This window comes from Sander vitreus, chromosome 4 (assembly GCF_031162955.1).
Source record: "Sander vitreus isolate 19-12246 chromosome 4, sanVit1, whole genome shotgun sequence".
Classification (NCBI taxonomy): Eukaryota; Metazoa; Chordata; class Actinopteri; order Perciformes; family Percidae; genus Sander; species Sander vitreus.
Window position 1 is genome coordinate 32,075,019 of NC_135858.1, and position 17,097 is coordinate 32,092,115.

Consider the following 17,097-nt stretch of genomic DNA (forward strand, 5'->3'; position numbering starts at 1 on the left):
TGCACGAGCTTAAGGTTTGATGAACCTTAAGGTGGTGTTTTGCTTATTATTAAGATGTAGGCTACTTTGATGAATGAAAGGTAGGCTAATATAGCCTAATAATAATAAAACGGTGAGAACATCATCTCAGATACCCGTGCACTTAGCCAAACTAATGCAATCATACAGTATGCATGCCTACTTCTTTTATTGTTGTAGTGTTATCATCAACAGTTTGGGGCAAAGTGTTTTAAGGGGAGTTCTGCTTACCGCAGGTTCTAGCCTCACTCCCACTCTCTGTCCCTCTCCTCCTGAGTCTCCTCCTCACTCTGCATGCCACTGCCGCCGACACTGACACCACCACCACTATCATCAGCCACGGGAGCTGATGAAGGTCCTGCTACTGCCGAAAACATGTCTGTCAATTTGACACATTTGGCAGCGTCTGCCTGAAGGGCCGGTTTCTTTTCTCACGCAGCTTCTCTGCACCTTTGTTTCATTTTCGCGTTTAGACTCGTCTTGCTTCCTATCTGTTTGTGTACTTCCCAGTTCTCCTGTCACTGACTGTGTGTTTATCTTTCGCGCCGCGCACCGTTACGAACTAGTCTATTTCATTGTGAAAGTAGGGGGTGTATGGAAAAACCTAGCCTATGTGATATTTTTGACTAAGTGTCGGTGGTCGGCCCAAAAAGCACGTCGGCCCACCGGGAAAGTGCCCGGTACGCCAGATGGCCAGTCCGCCCTTGGCTGCTACCAAAGCCGGTTATTAGAAATTCTTTGCTGCTACTGAAAGCAACACTGGTTCACTGGCGCTGTTGCCTTGGAAATGACAACATCCGGTCTCAGAATATATTAAAAAACAGGCCTTTTTTCATTTCTAGAAAAGAAAATCAAAATCAAAGCATATTTTAAATTTCTCTCATTCCCTTTTGACCATGAAAAGGAAAAAAACGCTTTCTATTTCAATTTTCAAATTTTGTACAACTATTCTTTTTTGTTTTTTAATACCTGTTTATGAAAGGAAAATAGAATGACCAAAAGATACACTGACCCTTAACCATCTCTACATCTACATACATATATGTATATAAACTCTCGCTCCCTTCTATTATTTAAATGATAATGTAAACTTGAAAATAAAAATGTACTTCCACAATTGCATTATAGGCTAATTTGAGTAAAAATGAAAATCCAACAAAAAATTTCAATTAGCAGGCTCTGTTTTAAAGCTAGAGTAAAGAAAACTAGACGACCTAAGGAATCCAACCAACAACCATGTCATGCTAGTCTGGATAGAAGGATAATCGCCGGTGATGTGTGCTGCCGTTGTCTAACTCCGTTCTCTCGGGAACATGCAACAACAAACTTCTAGCTAGCAAGCTACACGCTGTAAATGGCAAGTTTTGAAGAAGAAAATTTGGATTGTGCAACAAGGCAGGCCTGCTTGGTTCTTTCAGGCAATGATTGTAACGATTTACAAAGAACATGTTTACGGCATTCTTTGGTGGCATAGTGGCATAGTCTATGAGGTGTTGTGTCAGATACACTTAAATCCTTAAGTTAAGTGCGATGAGACCAATTTATGGTCCTGCGGTAAATCAAGGCCATGGTCATAGGTAAGTGGATATATGGACCCTACGTTGTAGCCTGACGTGGACCTCTCAAAAAATGTAACTACACATCTTGGTCACGCAGATGCAACAACTGGGATTGATCCACATCCACTTGCCCGTAGCTTGGTAGCGTTGCATTTCCCCCTACTCAGTTCCTAGTTCTCCTTCTCCATAAACAACATGAAATCAAGGAGAGGGTTAACTTTTCCTGCTACAGATTTCCCACCATGGTCAGAAAGCACAGGAGAGACCTCCAGATACTCGCTCTGAAACTAATCACCATCACTTGCTCTACCACACTCTCCCCACACATACACACATGCCGGCCCTGCTATTATAGTAAATATCTGACTGCTTGAATTTGTTGATGAAAACCATGTGTATAATAATATTGAGGAAGTGATGCAGCATAATGCATCATGATGCCAATATGTAGGCCTACATATTTCTTGGCATTCTTTTAATAAATGGCTCGAAAAATAGTGCAAATAGCTGCTGTTTGGGAAAAAATCTCCCACACTAGGTTTGGATTAAACCCTGAATCTGAACATCTGGCTCCAAAGTCCAAAATTAAAACTACTGACTGGTCCTTTAACCTGTGAGCGGTATGTTGAGCCTCTTCGGGACATTCCTTCCCAATATGCTGGGAAAGTTGGACAGTTGTCGACCTCTGGTGTCAAAACTTCGCCAAGAAGTTTTTCCTCTTACGACTTGACACGGCTGCCACGTAGCTCAGACTTCCAGGGAAGGGCCAGAAGTCTTCAGGAGCATCTCTTTATTATCCCCTCCGCTGTTTACGGTGAGTCCATTTCCCTTCCCGGATGTCTCATAGCCGAACTAGTCCACAGCGGATTAAAGTGTCTTCAGAGTTCATTAACAGTGTTACAAACACAGCGAGGCAGCAGACTGTCGCATCTAGCCTACTGTCTGTCCCGTTAAACAACAACGGACAAATAGTGCGAGTCGATGAATAGTGGCTCTATTGTCCACAACTGAAACTGTTAGCAGGTCAGGGACTGTAGACAGCGAGGCTTGGAGAGAACATGGTCACTGGTCAGATCGGTTTTCTTTGAAACTGAAGGAGAAAGTTGTGAGATAGACCCAGTGGTGGAATATAACCATACAATTACTCAAGTACTGTACAATTTTGAGCATTTCCATTTCATGCACTTTTTACTTCTACTCTACAACAGTTTGGAGGGAATATTGTACTTCTTACTCCACTACACTTATCTGAAAACAGTTAGCCTAGTTAAGAATTTCCATACAAAACATATAAAAGATCATAAAATATGATGCATTGCTCCAGTACATTTTGCTTGAGTAAAGGATCTGAATATTTCCTCCACCACTGGATAAACCAGTTTACACTCTTCACTTCCTTTATGTATGAGCACTGTACTGATTTAGTTCCTGCAGTTATATAACGCATATTGTATACTTGTTTTAAGTGCTAAATAAACTGTAATGATTGATGGATTTTACAGACAACCATTCTAATAATAGATTCAAGTCATTTAGAAAGCACACGTCAAACAGATGGTTCACATGTTCTATGCCACTTTAAACTGAATATTGTTGATTCTCAATCAATTCTTTGACTTGTTGGTTGGACAACACAAGCAATTTGAAGAGCCCACATGGGCTCTGAGTAATTCAATCAGGAGAGACTTAGTTGCAAATATACAAAAGGTTTATTTGTTACATATGCACAATATGAAATGTACAGAGTCTTTGGAGATAGATATTTAAATCATTTATAAGGGGTAGAGAAGCCATGAGTAGGCATATCTCCCGATAGAGTCTCTGACACTGGTGGTGGTGAAGGACCGTTGAAAGGAGCTGACGGAAGCGGTCCACTGGAGGAGGACCAAGGGTGCCATGGATGACGATGACTGGAGGTGAACGGGGAGGAGGAGGGTTGCATGCTTTGCCTGAAATGACAACTGACAGCAGCAGAGAGAAGAACAGATTTAGGCAGGGATGTCATGCTGTGATTGGCTCGTGGAATTCATGGCCAATTCTGGTTTGTTTAACTAAAAAGAGAACGCCCTGAATCAGCTGATCAGCATGGTAAATGGACTGCATTTTTACAGCGCACTTCTACCTTACTGGACAAAGTGCTTTACAATTAGCCTCTCATTCACCCATTCACACACTTGCAAGGCACAACTTGGGGGCACAACTTGAGGTTCAGTGTTTTGCTCAAGGAAACTTTGGCACACTTAAAAGCAGATTTGGTTTTAAAAAAAGTTCAAAAGAGAAAACTTTTTGTATGTTTGTAACAGAAGGCCTGTGTTACAAACTTGATATGGAGGTTGAAACACATGGAATGGACATTTATCATCTAACGAATGATGCTATTTAGCTGAATTTTGGGAAATGTAGGATCCAGAATTTTTTTAGCTTGACCATACTAAGGACTGAAAGTCGGGATATCCCAGACTACTGCTTTAATTTTGACAAAGCTTTTTTTAATCTTGCGAGTTACCTAACTTGATGGAAGATGAATCACTGGTTTGTTGACAGAGGAAGTTAACAGCAGGTATAATAAGAGCTTTAAACATTATCAAAATCAACTCCAAGAAACTAAAAAGTCACTATAGGGATAAAATATTGTAAAGTTTCTCTGTTCAAGTTGAAATTGTCAGAATTTTGAACTATGATGCTACATATAACCCTAACAGGGACCTTCACAATTACAATTGATGGGAGGTTTTGTGTGCCTGTCCAAATATCAGTTCTGAACCAAAAATTATAAATGAGGACTGACCTCTGAAATATCCCTCTCCCAGTTAGGGCTGTCCTCCATTAAGGAAATTCTTGGTCCACTAACACTCATACGATTTTGGGCATTTCCGCCTTTAATGGATAGGACAGCTAGATATGAAAGGGGGAAGACATGCAGGAAATCGTCACAGGTTGGACTCAAACCCCTGGACCTTCTGCGTCGAGGAATATACCTCCTGTATATATGTGCACCTGCTCTACCAACTGAGCTAACCCGGCCACACACTCATACGATTTTGTCGACTAATCAATTAGTTGATTTAATCGACAGATCTGTAAAACTGAGTTTCCCCACAAGAATAATGCAAAGCACCACTTTAAATATTGGGTTTACCAGAGATAATAATATAAGTTCCTTATAGGAAATAAGTCATTCAGTATGAAAAAAACATAAAAATGACTAATCAACTAAAGAAATCTTAGTCGTCTAAGACCAAAACGGGGGGCAGCCCTACTCCCAGTTCATTTCTGTAGAGGTGGTGCTTGTAATCACACTGGTGTAGATTCCTCCACCTAATCCCAACTGCTCTGTCATTATCAGCTGATATTTGGTGTTAATATAGGACTAAACAAGCTAACATGCGTCACAGCTATTTATTTTGTTGAGCCCATCTCAAGTGGACTCCCTAATGAAATCATGGCAATCATCAAAAGGGTTGTCATGGTGACAGGGCTGCAGCAGGCTCTTGTGGGCTCCCTTATCTTGTCTATTAGCAGTACACAAGACTGGCAGTGGATGCCAGACCAGGACAGCACTGCAGGAACTGGAGATCGTCCGAACCATTATTATTTTCTTATGTTTTGCTTATATTTCACAGAGGATGTCTTCCAAGAAATGAATCCAGTCCTTCACAGCCTGACTGAAATGTGAATGTAACAGGACAGAAGCAATGAGTAAGTTAAATGTAAATGTGTGATTCTCCATTGTAAAGCAGTTAAACCGTGTTTAGTTTTACTCTGATGTAAAGGAAAGCAAGGGAAGGAACAAATGCATTACATTGTTTCCCTGTAGGGCTGACCAGTGTGTCCTGTTTAAAGTCAATGCAGATACCATTACTTTAGTGTCACAGCTGCATAAACCTCTGAAACTACATTTAGACCATCAAGAGTCTTTAAAAAATCATAAAACTTTTCAAATCAATCAATCAATCAAATGTGCAAAGAAACTTAATTCTGTCAGGTTTACACATTGTGTTTGCAGTCAGTGAGGAACTGTTCAAAGCTTAATTTTTCCTCATAGGAATTGATGGCATGGTTAATCTTTTGTCAGTATTGAGATTCAGAAGCTTTCATGTGGACTACCGTCTGCCTCATTCGCATTTCTGTCAATAGATATGGCACATGAAAGACTCAGGTTAATGTGAGAAACAGCTGCGGAACAGTTGGAGTGATGAATGTGAATCATTCATTTGGAATTAACTAGAATATGATACATTCTGTAAACTAATGTAAAAGAACATTTTGAGATTGGATGTACTTTGCACAACAGAGCTTTGATTAAATTCATAAAAACACAGGAAACCTCTAGACTGCGACGACTTTACCTTATATTGTATATTATGTATTGCGTAAAGCTAATTTATATCTACCTGTAAAAACATAGTCTACATTTAGACTATAGACTGTAGAAAACATGGTTTTAGCTTAGTGGTACCCAAACATTGTTTAACTACAGCACCCCTTCATAGGATTTGTTTAGCTGAGACACACCAGAGTGAAGCAGCACCCATTTTGGAAACCACTGCTCAAGCATTTATGACATCATCCATTGCTTCCTGTAGGCATATTTTTAGGATATGACTTATAGACTTGCTGCTATCTGGAGAGGTTAATAGAGCATGAAATTCCTGTAAATACAGCAAACAATCTCTAATATATACCTCGCTTTACGCCAGAATCAAACTAATCACTTTTTAAATATGAAGTCAAATCTGCTGTCTTGAAGAAAGAAAGGACTTTGTATTTCTTTTTGTTTGAATGGATGTTAATAGAGCTGCTGATTTTTTGGAGTCAGCATCTATTGGCCATTAGTGGTACGATCTGATGAAAACCCCATGAAGGTGAAACATTAATATAAAATTCACAAGTTCACCACAGAGATTATTTTGCTGTGTAAATGTATATCTTTTGTTAAGAGTGCTCTTCTAAAATAGTAAGCCACTGAATGTTTTCCTTCCTCCCAGGTAGTTCCATCCTCCTGTTGGCCAGTGTGGTGTCCAGTCTGGGCGGCCTCGTCTTTGGTTATGAGTTGGGCATCATCTCAGGTGCTTTGCTGCAGCTCAAAGCAGAGTTCAGACTCACATGTGTCCAGCAGGAGGCTCTGGTCAGCTCTTTGTTGATAGGAGCTCTGCTGGCCTCCATCGTGGGCGGCTGCTTGATCGACCATCGGGGCCGCAGGAACTCCATCCTCCTCAGCAATGTCTTGATCCTAATCGGCAGCCTGGTCCTGCTCATCGACTCCTTCTCTGCACTGGTGGTGGGCAGGATGACACTGGGCTTCGCCATGTGTATATCCTCCATGTCCTGCTGCATCTTTGTGTCTGAGATGGTTACCCCGGACCGAAGGGGCTTTCTGGTAACACTGTATGAAGCTGGAATCACTGTGGGCATCCTGGCAGCTTATGCTATGAACTACATCCTGTCTAACTCCAAAAGAGGGTGGAAGTGGATGTTTGGATTAGCCATAGTACCGACTGTGATTCAGCTGGTCTCTATCTGGTTTCTTCCATCCAGCTCGAAGGAATCTTTAAGCCAAAAATATTGCTTTCAAACTGAAAGAGACCAAATAAGTACTGTCGGAAACCAAGAAGCAGATGACTCAGAAGTCAGCTCCAGCATGGAAAGAAGGAAGGTTCAGTTCAACAGCATGTACCTTATCCAGCGTAAAGACAACATGAGGACTCGGACTGTCATTGGCCTCGGACTGGTGCTCTTTCAGCAGTTCACAGGCCAGCCCAATGTTCTCCTCTACGCCTCCACTATCTTCCACTCGGTGGGGTTTCAGAGCAATGCCTCGGCAGTGCTGGCGTCTGTTGGCTTGGGGTTAGTCAAAGTGATCGCTACTCTGACCTCCATGGTGTTTTCAGACAGGGTGGGCAGGAGGCCTCTGCTCATCAGTGGGTGCTCTGTTATGGCGCTGTGTCTGATAACCATTGGACTCCTCAGTAGGCATTCATTGATGAATGCTAAGAGGGCTTGTAATTCTGAGGACCTTAACGTTAACAGAACAGATGTACCTCATTTAAATGTTGGTAATTGTTCAGTTTTTGACATGCCTGAGAGCCAAAGACTCCTTAATACCAACACACAGGATCAAGCTGTAGTACTTGATCAAGTCAGACAGAAACCACCGGACACTCCTCTGGCATCTCCTCCTGGCGCCCATGGCACAGTTGTGAACTGGATCATTCTTGTGTGTATGATGGCTGTCGTCAGTGCATACTCCGTTGGATTTGGACCAAGTTTGTATATTCACTCAAAATGTTTTTTTTTTTAAGTTTAGATACAACCATTTTTATTCCGAATTGTGCATTTAAAGCTACACAAGGCAAGATTGATAGAAATACCCATACTATAAACTAATACATGTACTATTATGTGTAATAGACACTTTAATAAGCATTTTGGAGCTGCATGCAAAGATGCCTACTGCAGCTTTATTGCCTTTAAAATAACCCTATCCAACTTTGAGCGGGTTATTAGAGCTGGTAAATAAAGCCATTTCTTTTGTCTTTGACCAGTGACCTGGCTTCTCCTGAGTGAAATATTTCCACCTGCTGTCAGAGGAAGGGCATTCGCATTCACCAGCTGCTTCAACTGGGCTGCCAACCTGTTGGTCACATTCACATTCTTGAATTGTATTGGTGAGTTCCCATACATCATTTACCCAGCGCACATTTTCACTAGTAACAGTAGGAAAAGTGCAGATGTAACTAATAAAATGAATGATGTTCCATTAATATGATAATATCACCTTTTAAGAAGATATGGTGAACTTGTTGGCAAAATGCAAACTGTAAAGGATGTATTTAAGTAGAATGCAAATGAGTTGTGAGATGGGATATGTTAGATGGAAACAGTAATTGGAATAATGTTAATTTGTCAGTCCATTTTAAAATTCAGTTATTAAGTAATTATTAGGAAATATATATATATATATATATATATATATATTGACTGATATATTGTTGACTCACTGGCATGGCACACAGAGACACTTCAATGAAGTGGAACTGTTCATTTAATTAGTTACAGCTGAGCTTTTTTCTGGTATGGTATAAGTTAAAATGTCAGGAAAAACTGAAAACAGGAGAGACATGTCAGTGTGTACACACCTACACAGGAAGACGTCTTATCAAATGAAGGGAAAACATCTGTGTGGGTGGACCACCAGAGGTACAAATACTTTGTTACCTTACTTAAGTAGAAATTATTTGGTCTCTATACTTTACTGGAGTAATTATTTTACAGCTGACTTTTTACTTCTACTCCTTACATTTTCACGCAATTATCTGTACTTTCTGCTCCTTACATTTTAAAAATAGCCTCGTTACTCCTATTTCAGTTCGGCTTGTTTTCATTCCGGCTTGTCATTGTTCAAAAAAACACCCCAAAAAAACCCAAAAACCTATCCAGATAAATCACGCCATCCGGATAGAGTGAATTTGATTGTGGTTGGATGAGAAGTATAAACATATATCATTCCGACACCCTATTGGTTTGTAAGCGATCCATTGCACCTGCACATGACACAAATCACGTCACACTCCAGCAAGGAAACAGCAGACGTATGTAGCCTAGTACGAAGATGTCCGTGGCACAGACTCAAGAGAACTCAAGCAAAATATCCCAACCAAGCACCAGTGAGGAGGTTGGTAGCCAGGAAGACCAGCCAACCCTTCTACATCCCTAGCCGTACCTGGAATAATTTTTTGAAATGGTTGGATGCAAAAACTACTCCTTTCGAATGCGCTGCAAGCTCTGCGCACCCAAGTACCACAAGCTAATTGTTTCCAAAGCATATTGATATTATTTTTTCCCTTACATGACTTTTATACTTTTAGTTTTGAAACCAGTACTTTTACACTTTTACTTGAGTAAAAAACTTGAGTTGATACTTCAACAGAAGTCTTTTTAAACCCTAGTATCTATACTTCTACCTGAGTAATGAATGTGAATACTTTTGACACCTCTGTGGACCACTGTGTACCACTTTAAAGGAAGGTTTGGTAATGCTGAAAAACTAGCAAGATGTGAAAGTAGCATCTCCTCTGGGCTCCGTAACTCCATAAGTTATTTATTGCTATCGGTGTGTAAAGACCATTTCAAACTATATTTAAAAAAGGTTATATTGGAAATAGTTACCAACCCTGCCTTCAAGATAAAAAAGAAATGGTAATGCTGCTTCAAAGTAAATTTAAGAGCAAACATGACTTATTGTGTGATCTTATAAAAATATGATACTTGCCATAAAATCACTTTGTATAGCTGTATTCATTGATAAATTAATATCTGTTCTGACTACAAACTCCGATGAAACGATGGTCATATTTCCTGGCACGTTTTTCCTGACTTAGTTTACGTGAAATAATGACCTGCAGAGAGTGGACTATGTTTTTAATCAACAGATGTGATCGGTCTGTCTGGGATGTTTCTTTTGTATGGGATGGCTGCTGTGGCAGCTGTGGCCTTCTTCTTCTTCATGCTACCAGAGACCAAAGGGAAGACTCTGGAGCAGATAGACAAGGAGCTGCGTTCAAACAAGTAGGATCTATATTTATCTGATTAAAAACAGATAATAATGTCAGGTGGCATGCTGAGACTCTGATGTGTGTGTGTTCTTGGCCTTGTTTTGCAGGTTTAATCATAGCGAGGAGTGCTGTTGCATCATCAGCTGGAGAAACACTTCCCCACAGTACCAAAGAGTGCACTGTCAAGTTAGCCCCTCAGGGTGATTAATACTGACAGGCACTGACGTAAAAAAAAACATGATGGTTTTAAACTCATAGTAAGTTTTTTCTCCATTGCACTTGATATTGGAATACATGTGTGGTATCTTTGTGTTTTGTGATCATGTTTTTTGTTTTGCAGTCATACCAGCTATCAAGTTCAAGGCTCTTTTTGGCATTGAAACATGTTTACAACATAGATAGACCTCGTTTAACTTCACTGCAGTGTCACAAAGCTGAAAGCTATTGTAAATGACATGTTGGATGTGTTCATTTACATTTTTTGCTTACTACCAATTCAGTTTACACTATTACCTGTGAATTTGTCTGATCATTTGACCACTCTAGTTTGGGTCTCCTTCAGCAATAAAATTAATAAAAAAAGTAAAACTACAAAGAGTTTTGAATGATCTCTGAACCTTGAGCCCTTGACAGTATTGCTTGTTCTTAGCATGGCCATAGTGAGCTGTTAGGGGACGCCAGGGAAAACATTTGCTGTTGCTTCCAAGTTCCCATGAAGTACTGTGCACACAGAACTATAGACTATAGTTAGAGTATTATTATTATTTTTTTTTAAAAGATTATTTTTTGGGGGCTTTTCCACCTTTAATGGACAGGACAGGTGAGAAAGGGGAGAGAGGGGTGGGGAAGACATGCAGGAAATTGTCACAGGTTGGAGTTGAACCCTGGACCTCTGCGTTGAGGCATAAACCTCTAAATATATGTGCGCCTGCTCTACCCACTGATCCAACCCGGCCACAGTTAGAATATTTTTTTATATTTTGCAGAGAGCACCAGAAAACAACCAGTTCTCCTTTACAGCAACATAACATAGGATGGAATAGAATAAGTATCAGATATCAAAGTATAAAAACAGTATAGTATGGGTATCATATAGTAAAATACAGTACATGTAGTAGGCTAATAATAATTTTCAGTCAATTAATCTGTTATTTTCTCAATTAATATATTAGTTGTTTGGTCTATAAAATTTCATAATATGGTGAAAAATGTGGATCAGTGTTTCCCAAAGCCCAAGATGACGACAAAATGTCTTGTTGTCCACAACTCAAAAGATATTCAGTTTACTCTCACAGAGTGAAGACTAGAAAATATTCACATTTAACAAGCTGCAATCACACAATTTTTACTTCTTTCATAAAAATAAATTACTCAGATTTTCAAAATAGTTGCTGATTAATTTAATAGTTGATAACTAATTAAGCTTTGCAGCTCTAGCGTGTAATATAGTAAGTGTAGTATAATATAAATAAAGTATAAAATATAACAATATATCAACATATATAGCAAGGTATACATATTAGGTAAATAATCCAGCAGTCCAACAGTGTGTGTGTGTGTGTGTTGTTTTCATATTTGGCAGTTTAGGAAACACACACAGGCTGGTTGTAAAAGGGCTTCATCAGCTTGGGATGCCCAAAAAGAGAACTAAACGGCTAGCAAAGTACTGTGCTCTATCTATCATAAGCAGCCGCCAAGTATGGCGAAGGCGCTGTAACTTATACCCATGAGAACAGAGGGATGTAAATGGAGTGTAGTTGTATAACGCTTTTCTAGTCTTAATAAATATATCTTACAAAGTACAGTAACCATTCACACGCATATACTGTGGCCGAGGCTGCCATACAAGGTACTTCATCAGGTAAACATATACACACACACACTCCGATGGCACACCACTTCAGGGTTCAGTGTCTTGAACAGAGGATAGAACCACCAACCTTCTGATCAGTAGGCAACCGCTCTTACCACCTGAGCCACACCCAAGTGTGATATCTTTAATATTATGAAGAACTGCTGTATACCAGTGCATGGTTTTGTACAGTATTTGTATTTAATTGCATCTATAATATTTATGTCCCTGTAAATTGTTCCGTTCAAGTGGACTTTTGAAGTTGTTAAAATGTGTGTGTGTGGATAGCAGCAGGTACAAAGGAGTGCTTAGTTTTAGACCTGGTTGGGATGATCCAGTTGCTAAATGAGCTGCCCATCTGCCAACAGCTCGTGTGCCACTGACTCCAGGCTGTCCAGTTCCAGCTCAATCAGACCTGGCCTTGATGCCACCTCCCCAGCACACTGGCTACTACAGTGATAGAAGAGCTTCAGAAGCCTGTTGCACAAACTGAAGGATCCGAGTCTACTCACGAACAGTCTGCTCTGGCCTTTCCTGAAGAGGGCATCAGTGTTGTGGAACCAGTCCAGTTTTTTTTTGTTCTACGAGTTCACCCTCTCCACTTCCTCTCCCTGGATGATAAACAGGACAGGGGGCCTGTTGTTCCTCTGGTAACCCACCACCTTGGTGATATTGAGCTTCCGTTGATTGTTTTTGCCCCATGTGATGAAGCTCTCCATCAGTCCTCTGTACTCATCTTGCATAATGCATTACCAACTTGTCCATACTGTATGTACATTTAAAGTTATTGGTCTTTGTAATTAGTCTTCCTGTCCATACTGGCCACAAAATAATACCTCCCTATTTTGACTCCAATGTAAAATTGTGGACAAAATCTACAGTCCTTGTTATGTTCTTTAAACACAGAAGTGATTTTGTACCATCCACTTTGGATTTGCCAAACTCAAGATTGCTGGAGCCTCATATTAGCAGTGCACATAACAGGGACTGTGGATTCTGACCAGTCTGTTAGTGTCACATTAGAAAGGGATAACTACACAGCCAGTATATCGACAGACGGAAGAATTACAGTAACTATTAACTCTTAATGTACATTTGGCATTATAAATAATGCATTCAAACACTTGGAAAAACCTTTAACTTATACTGTAAATTGTAGCAGTATTGTTATAAAAATCCATACCTTGATGCCTTGTATATGTAAGAAGAGTGGTCTGTATGAACATGACAGACAGATGTTCCTGATAAATAAAACACGTGTTTATTTACACAAATATTTTCAAATACTAGTCTTCTACATAAGGACATAAAAATATATACAGCGATGTAGGGACTCAAACTGCTCCGTTCTCAGGTCAATGTACACGTTCAGATTTATTTTCAGGTTTTGAAATAAAAGAAAGAAAAGATGCTTATGTACAGCCGGATCTAAAACGTACACTTTCAAACTAAAACACTGGGGAAAACTCTACCCTTGAAGTGCTATTCAACTCCAATATTTCCCTCAACATGTTTGTGAAAGCCAGTAAACTGTCTTGTCACAACGCTTACCCATGTCACTACTCATAACAGATCTTAGCTTGACTTACAGCACTTCAGTCACCTGCAGCTTATTGTATCATGTTGTCATCTTATTTACTAGAACCCACATTGTCAACCTGCATTACAGTATCTCCATTAGCTACTCCCACAAAACAAGACTAGGTTTGGTCAGAGTCTTCTTCCAACCAACTGAGGAAACTTTGGTTATGTCTTGAAGTAATTCAAGGAACTGGAAAGCAGCACATTTGAGAAACCATTTCTTTGAGAACCTGAATGAACCTTACCTGGCTTCTCAAGAGATCGTAGTACAACACTAGAGTCAAACCACTTGATGTTGATGAACCTTATCCAGTAGTCTAGAACATTTCAATACAAAAGTGTTTAATATGATGTGCCGGAGAGCCGCATATCAAAAGAAGACTGGTGATCTGGTTTGGTAAGAAAGGCAAGCCAAAACTACTCAAAGTGTTGAAGTGTCATTGTGTTCACATACACCTGGAGCACTGAACAGCACCAAACACTTCCAAAATGCTATGATCTGGAGGGTGTTGAGACTCACCTGGGGTGTGTCATCAGGTCTTGTTTTTGACGATGCTGCATTAGTAAACTATACAGGATGTGCTCCGTTTGGTCCTGATGGCCAACATTTTTTTGCCTTCTGCTGATGTACTTTTTGACCACTGCCTTCACAGTGCAAACTAAAACACACAGGACGGGTTGTTGAGTCCCCGAATCAGCCGTTGATGACACTCTGTCTCAGACTCGCCACACAGACACGCAACCCTTTGTATTGACTACGGCTTGTGGGAAAATGAAAGGAATACCTGTATATTTCAATAACACAGAACATTCATTTCAGACGTCAGGTTAACAAGTTCATTTGAGGAGGAAAAGGAACGGAAAAACATCGTTCTTTTCTTAGACAACGGCTTCCTTCAGCCAGAAGGTTAGTAACCCCCCTCCCCTCTGCTAGGTGGTGTTGGAGAGCCTGGAGAGAAGGGGGTGAGTGTGGATTTGGGTGGGGTATCACTGCGGGGCGCCGACAGCAGCTGCCACCGGGGTGCTCAGGACGTTGGTGGAGGCAGAGAGGACCGGCGAGCCAGTGAAAGGGCCCAGGGCAGTGGAGGCTGGCAAGGCAGAGATACCTGAGGGAAGGACAGCCAGAGCGACGGTTAGAAAACCAATACTTTGTTCAGTCACCAAACAAACGTGCAAAAGATGGTGTGGCCCTAGTTCAGCACACCATCTTTCTTGCTATTCATCAAAAATTGACCTAAACAGACTATCTGACCTAGTTAAAGTCACGTCATCTGATAAATACAGAACTGCAGACTGGCTGCCTGAATTAGGGGTGGAAAAAAACATTGAGTCATGTAGGCATCGTGATCTTTTTCATACAATTTTTAAAATCGATTCTTTTCATTAATCAATGACTCACCTAAATATGTTCTGCTTATACGGTACCGCCAACAATGACCAGTGATGGAATAACGGCGTTACTTTTTTTCAGTAACGAGTAATCTAATTGATTACGCTTCCCATCTTAATAATGCCGTTAACTTTACTGCCAAAAAATGCGGCGCGTTGCTATATTTGAAGCAGTTTTTTTTCCATCAGACCAACTAGATCTCTGAGTCTGAGCCGAGAGGCAAAGACTTTTTTTTACTGTCCTTCCTTGGTTAATGGGCAGTGCACGATGCAAGCGCATAAATGCTGACGATTGGCTGAGGTTGCGTAAAATGTCACGGTAAGCCAATCAGAAGTAGAGTTGGGCGGGTGTTCGAAAGCACGCATAGTCGGACACACAAGAACAACTCAAGCGAGTCAGTCAACGAGAGAGAGACACACATGTATGGCGTTATGAAATCAAGGAGAGGGTTAACTTTTCCTGCTACAGATTTTCCACCGTGGTCAGAAAGAACAGGGGAGACACTTTGTTTCTCTTACTATATGACTCTAGAGGCGGTACTCGCTCGAAAGCTAATCGCCGTCACTCTCTCACCTCTCCCTCGCTCTATCACCTACCTTGATTGGAGGCTAGTCTCACTTTGTCCCACAGCAAAATAGTTTAGATGTGTGTACATCATTTGTTAATAATTCGAGATGCACCGATTACAACTTTCTAGACCGATTCCGATTTTCATTGAGTTAGGTCAGCTGATACGGATTTTAGCCAATACCGATTTTCATTTTTTCTAACCACTTTACAGCACACACAAATATTTATTTTCTCTCTTTTCTTTAATAGAACATTTTGCATATAACATTTTTTAACAGATAATGGATCACTATAAAATAGAACTATATAAATTTCTCCTGGTGTGGAAAATTCACACACATCTAAAAGTGCAATGTTAGAACCATTTCCTTCTTTTCACATCCAATGGGGGAAAGACTGTGCTGTCACGTCCGTGTGCGTGCGTCCTTGAGAACTGTAACTCGTATAACTTATGTTGTCAGTTAATTGTAGCATTGAAATGAAATCGGCATATGTCAGACTGACCTGCCGGTCGCCGGTCATGGCCGAGCACGTGAAAACCGGCCAATTCCGGTCACCGTCTGTCGGTGCATCTCTATTAATAATGTATTGTATTAAGTGACCATTTCATTATAATATTTAGATTTATAAATAAATTGAGCATGCACATGTATTTTAAGTTCCATTAAAGAGGGGTAGGTGGAGTCACATTTGAGCATTTAAAAATGTACTTGAAAGTAACACAATAGTTACTTTCTGAAGTAACTAGTTACTTTCATAATTGACTGAACTAATTTAGTTTCTTTTTGGAAGAACTAGTAACTAATTACTTTTTAAAAGTAACTTGCCCAAAACTGACAAGGACTACATCCGTTTCCAGCAAAACAGACCGAAAGCAGAAAATGGAGAAAATACATGTTATGTACTTCTTTACAAATTAAATAAATGTCAGACTGACATGTGCATTCTTTTAAGAAAACTGAAATGTATCATGACATATTGTCTTTAGAATAGGCACGGGCCGGTTCTCGGGTTTTAAAGGTATACCACTGTATAAAAAAAAGTCACGGTTCAAAACCACAAAAAAATGTCCATTATATCGTTCCTGCGGTATGAGCTGTTTTTTATGAGTCGTCGCGGACAGAAAGTGCAGTTCAGAAATCCCTTTGGCTGCCAATGTGCAGCGTAGAGTATTGCGGGCCCTCCCCCTCCTGTTGTTGGTGTGTGTGTCTGTGCTAGGGCTGAAACGATTCCTTGAGTAACCTGAATAATTCGATTACTAAAAATCCTCAATGCAAAATGATTTGCCTTGAAGCTTCGTTTAATTAATGTTACCAATGTTGTATCGCTCGCGGTGTTTCTGCACGGATGATTATTACTGTCGCACACCGGGCTGACGCTGCTTGTGACACATGCCATGAAGACCAATTACAAAATCATAGACAGTATATAAACTGGACCAACAGATCCCGTTGCTCTGGACGGAGACCAGTGAAGGATATTAGAAGCACTTTTCCGGTGATGGCTGAGCGTTACTGCGCAGCCTCCAACTGAGAGACAACGTAAATGTGACGTGAGCAACCTGTCTGAAAG

General features: G+C 40.4%; 2 protein-coding genes across 7 annotated transcripts in view; one reads left to right on the forward strand and one right to left on the reverse strand.

The window, feature by feature from the left end:
- The first annotated feature begins 2,244 nt into the window (after positions 1 to 2,244).
- On the forward strand, positions 2,245 to 13,175 carry slc2a10 (solute carrier family 2 member 10). 4 transcript variants are annotated; one of them, XR_013501917.1, is made up of 7 exons: positions 2,245 to 2,391; positions 5,201 to 5,276; positions 6,566 to 7,864; positions 8,123 to 8,245; positions 10,010 to 10,145; positions 10,240 to 10,389; positions 12,353 to 13,175. XR_013501917.1 is itself a non-coding variant. In XM_078249360.1 (6 exons), exons 2-6 carry the CDS (start codon positions 5,273 to 5,275, stop codon positions 10,334 to 10,336), a joined length of 1,659 nt encoding a protein of 552 aa, XP_078105486.1. In that variant the 5' UTR covers positions 2,245 to 2,391; positions 5,201 to 5,272; the 3' UTR covers positions 10,337 to 10,744. The 4 variants fall into 4 exon arrangements, 2 of the variants coding, with proteins under 2 accessions (XP_078105486.1, XP_078105487.1); XR_013501916.1 differs by lacking the exon at positions 12,353 to 13,175 and adding an exon at positions 10,473 to 10,744; XM_078249360.1 differs by lacking the exon at positions 12,353 to 13,175 and having other exon boundaries at positions 10,240 to 10,744.
- A 47-nt stretch (positions 13,176 to 13,222) lies between these two features.
- The window catches only part of LOC144517309 (casein kinase II subunit alpha), a 26,955-nt gene continuing 23,080 nt past the window's right edge, over positions 13,223 to 17,097 (reverse strand). For 2 of the 3 annotated variants that reach the window (XM_078249363.1, XM_078249362.1), the window contains exon 13: positions 13,223 to 14,671. In XM_078249363.1, coding sequence (XP_078105489.1) covers positions 14,553 to 14,671 — 119 coding nt within the window. In that variant the 3' untranslated portion in view covers positions 13,223 to 14,552. The remainder of the gene's footprint in view (positions 14,672 to 17,097) is intronic. The other variant, XM_078249364.1, reaches the window with a different exon arrangement.

Coding starts and splice junctions, on each gene's coding strand:
- slc2a10 (XM_078249360.1), top strand. Junction 7,865..8,122: donor TTTGTATATTCACTCAAAAT/GTTTTTTTTTTT, acceptor GTCTTTGACCAG/TGACCTGGCTTCTCCTGAGT. Junction 10,146..10,239: donor AAGGAGCTGCGTTCAAACAA/GTAGGATCTATA, acceptor CTTGTTTTGCAG/GTTTAATCATAGCGAGGAGT.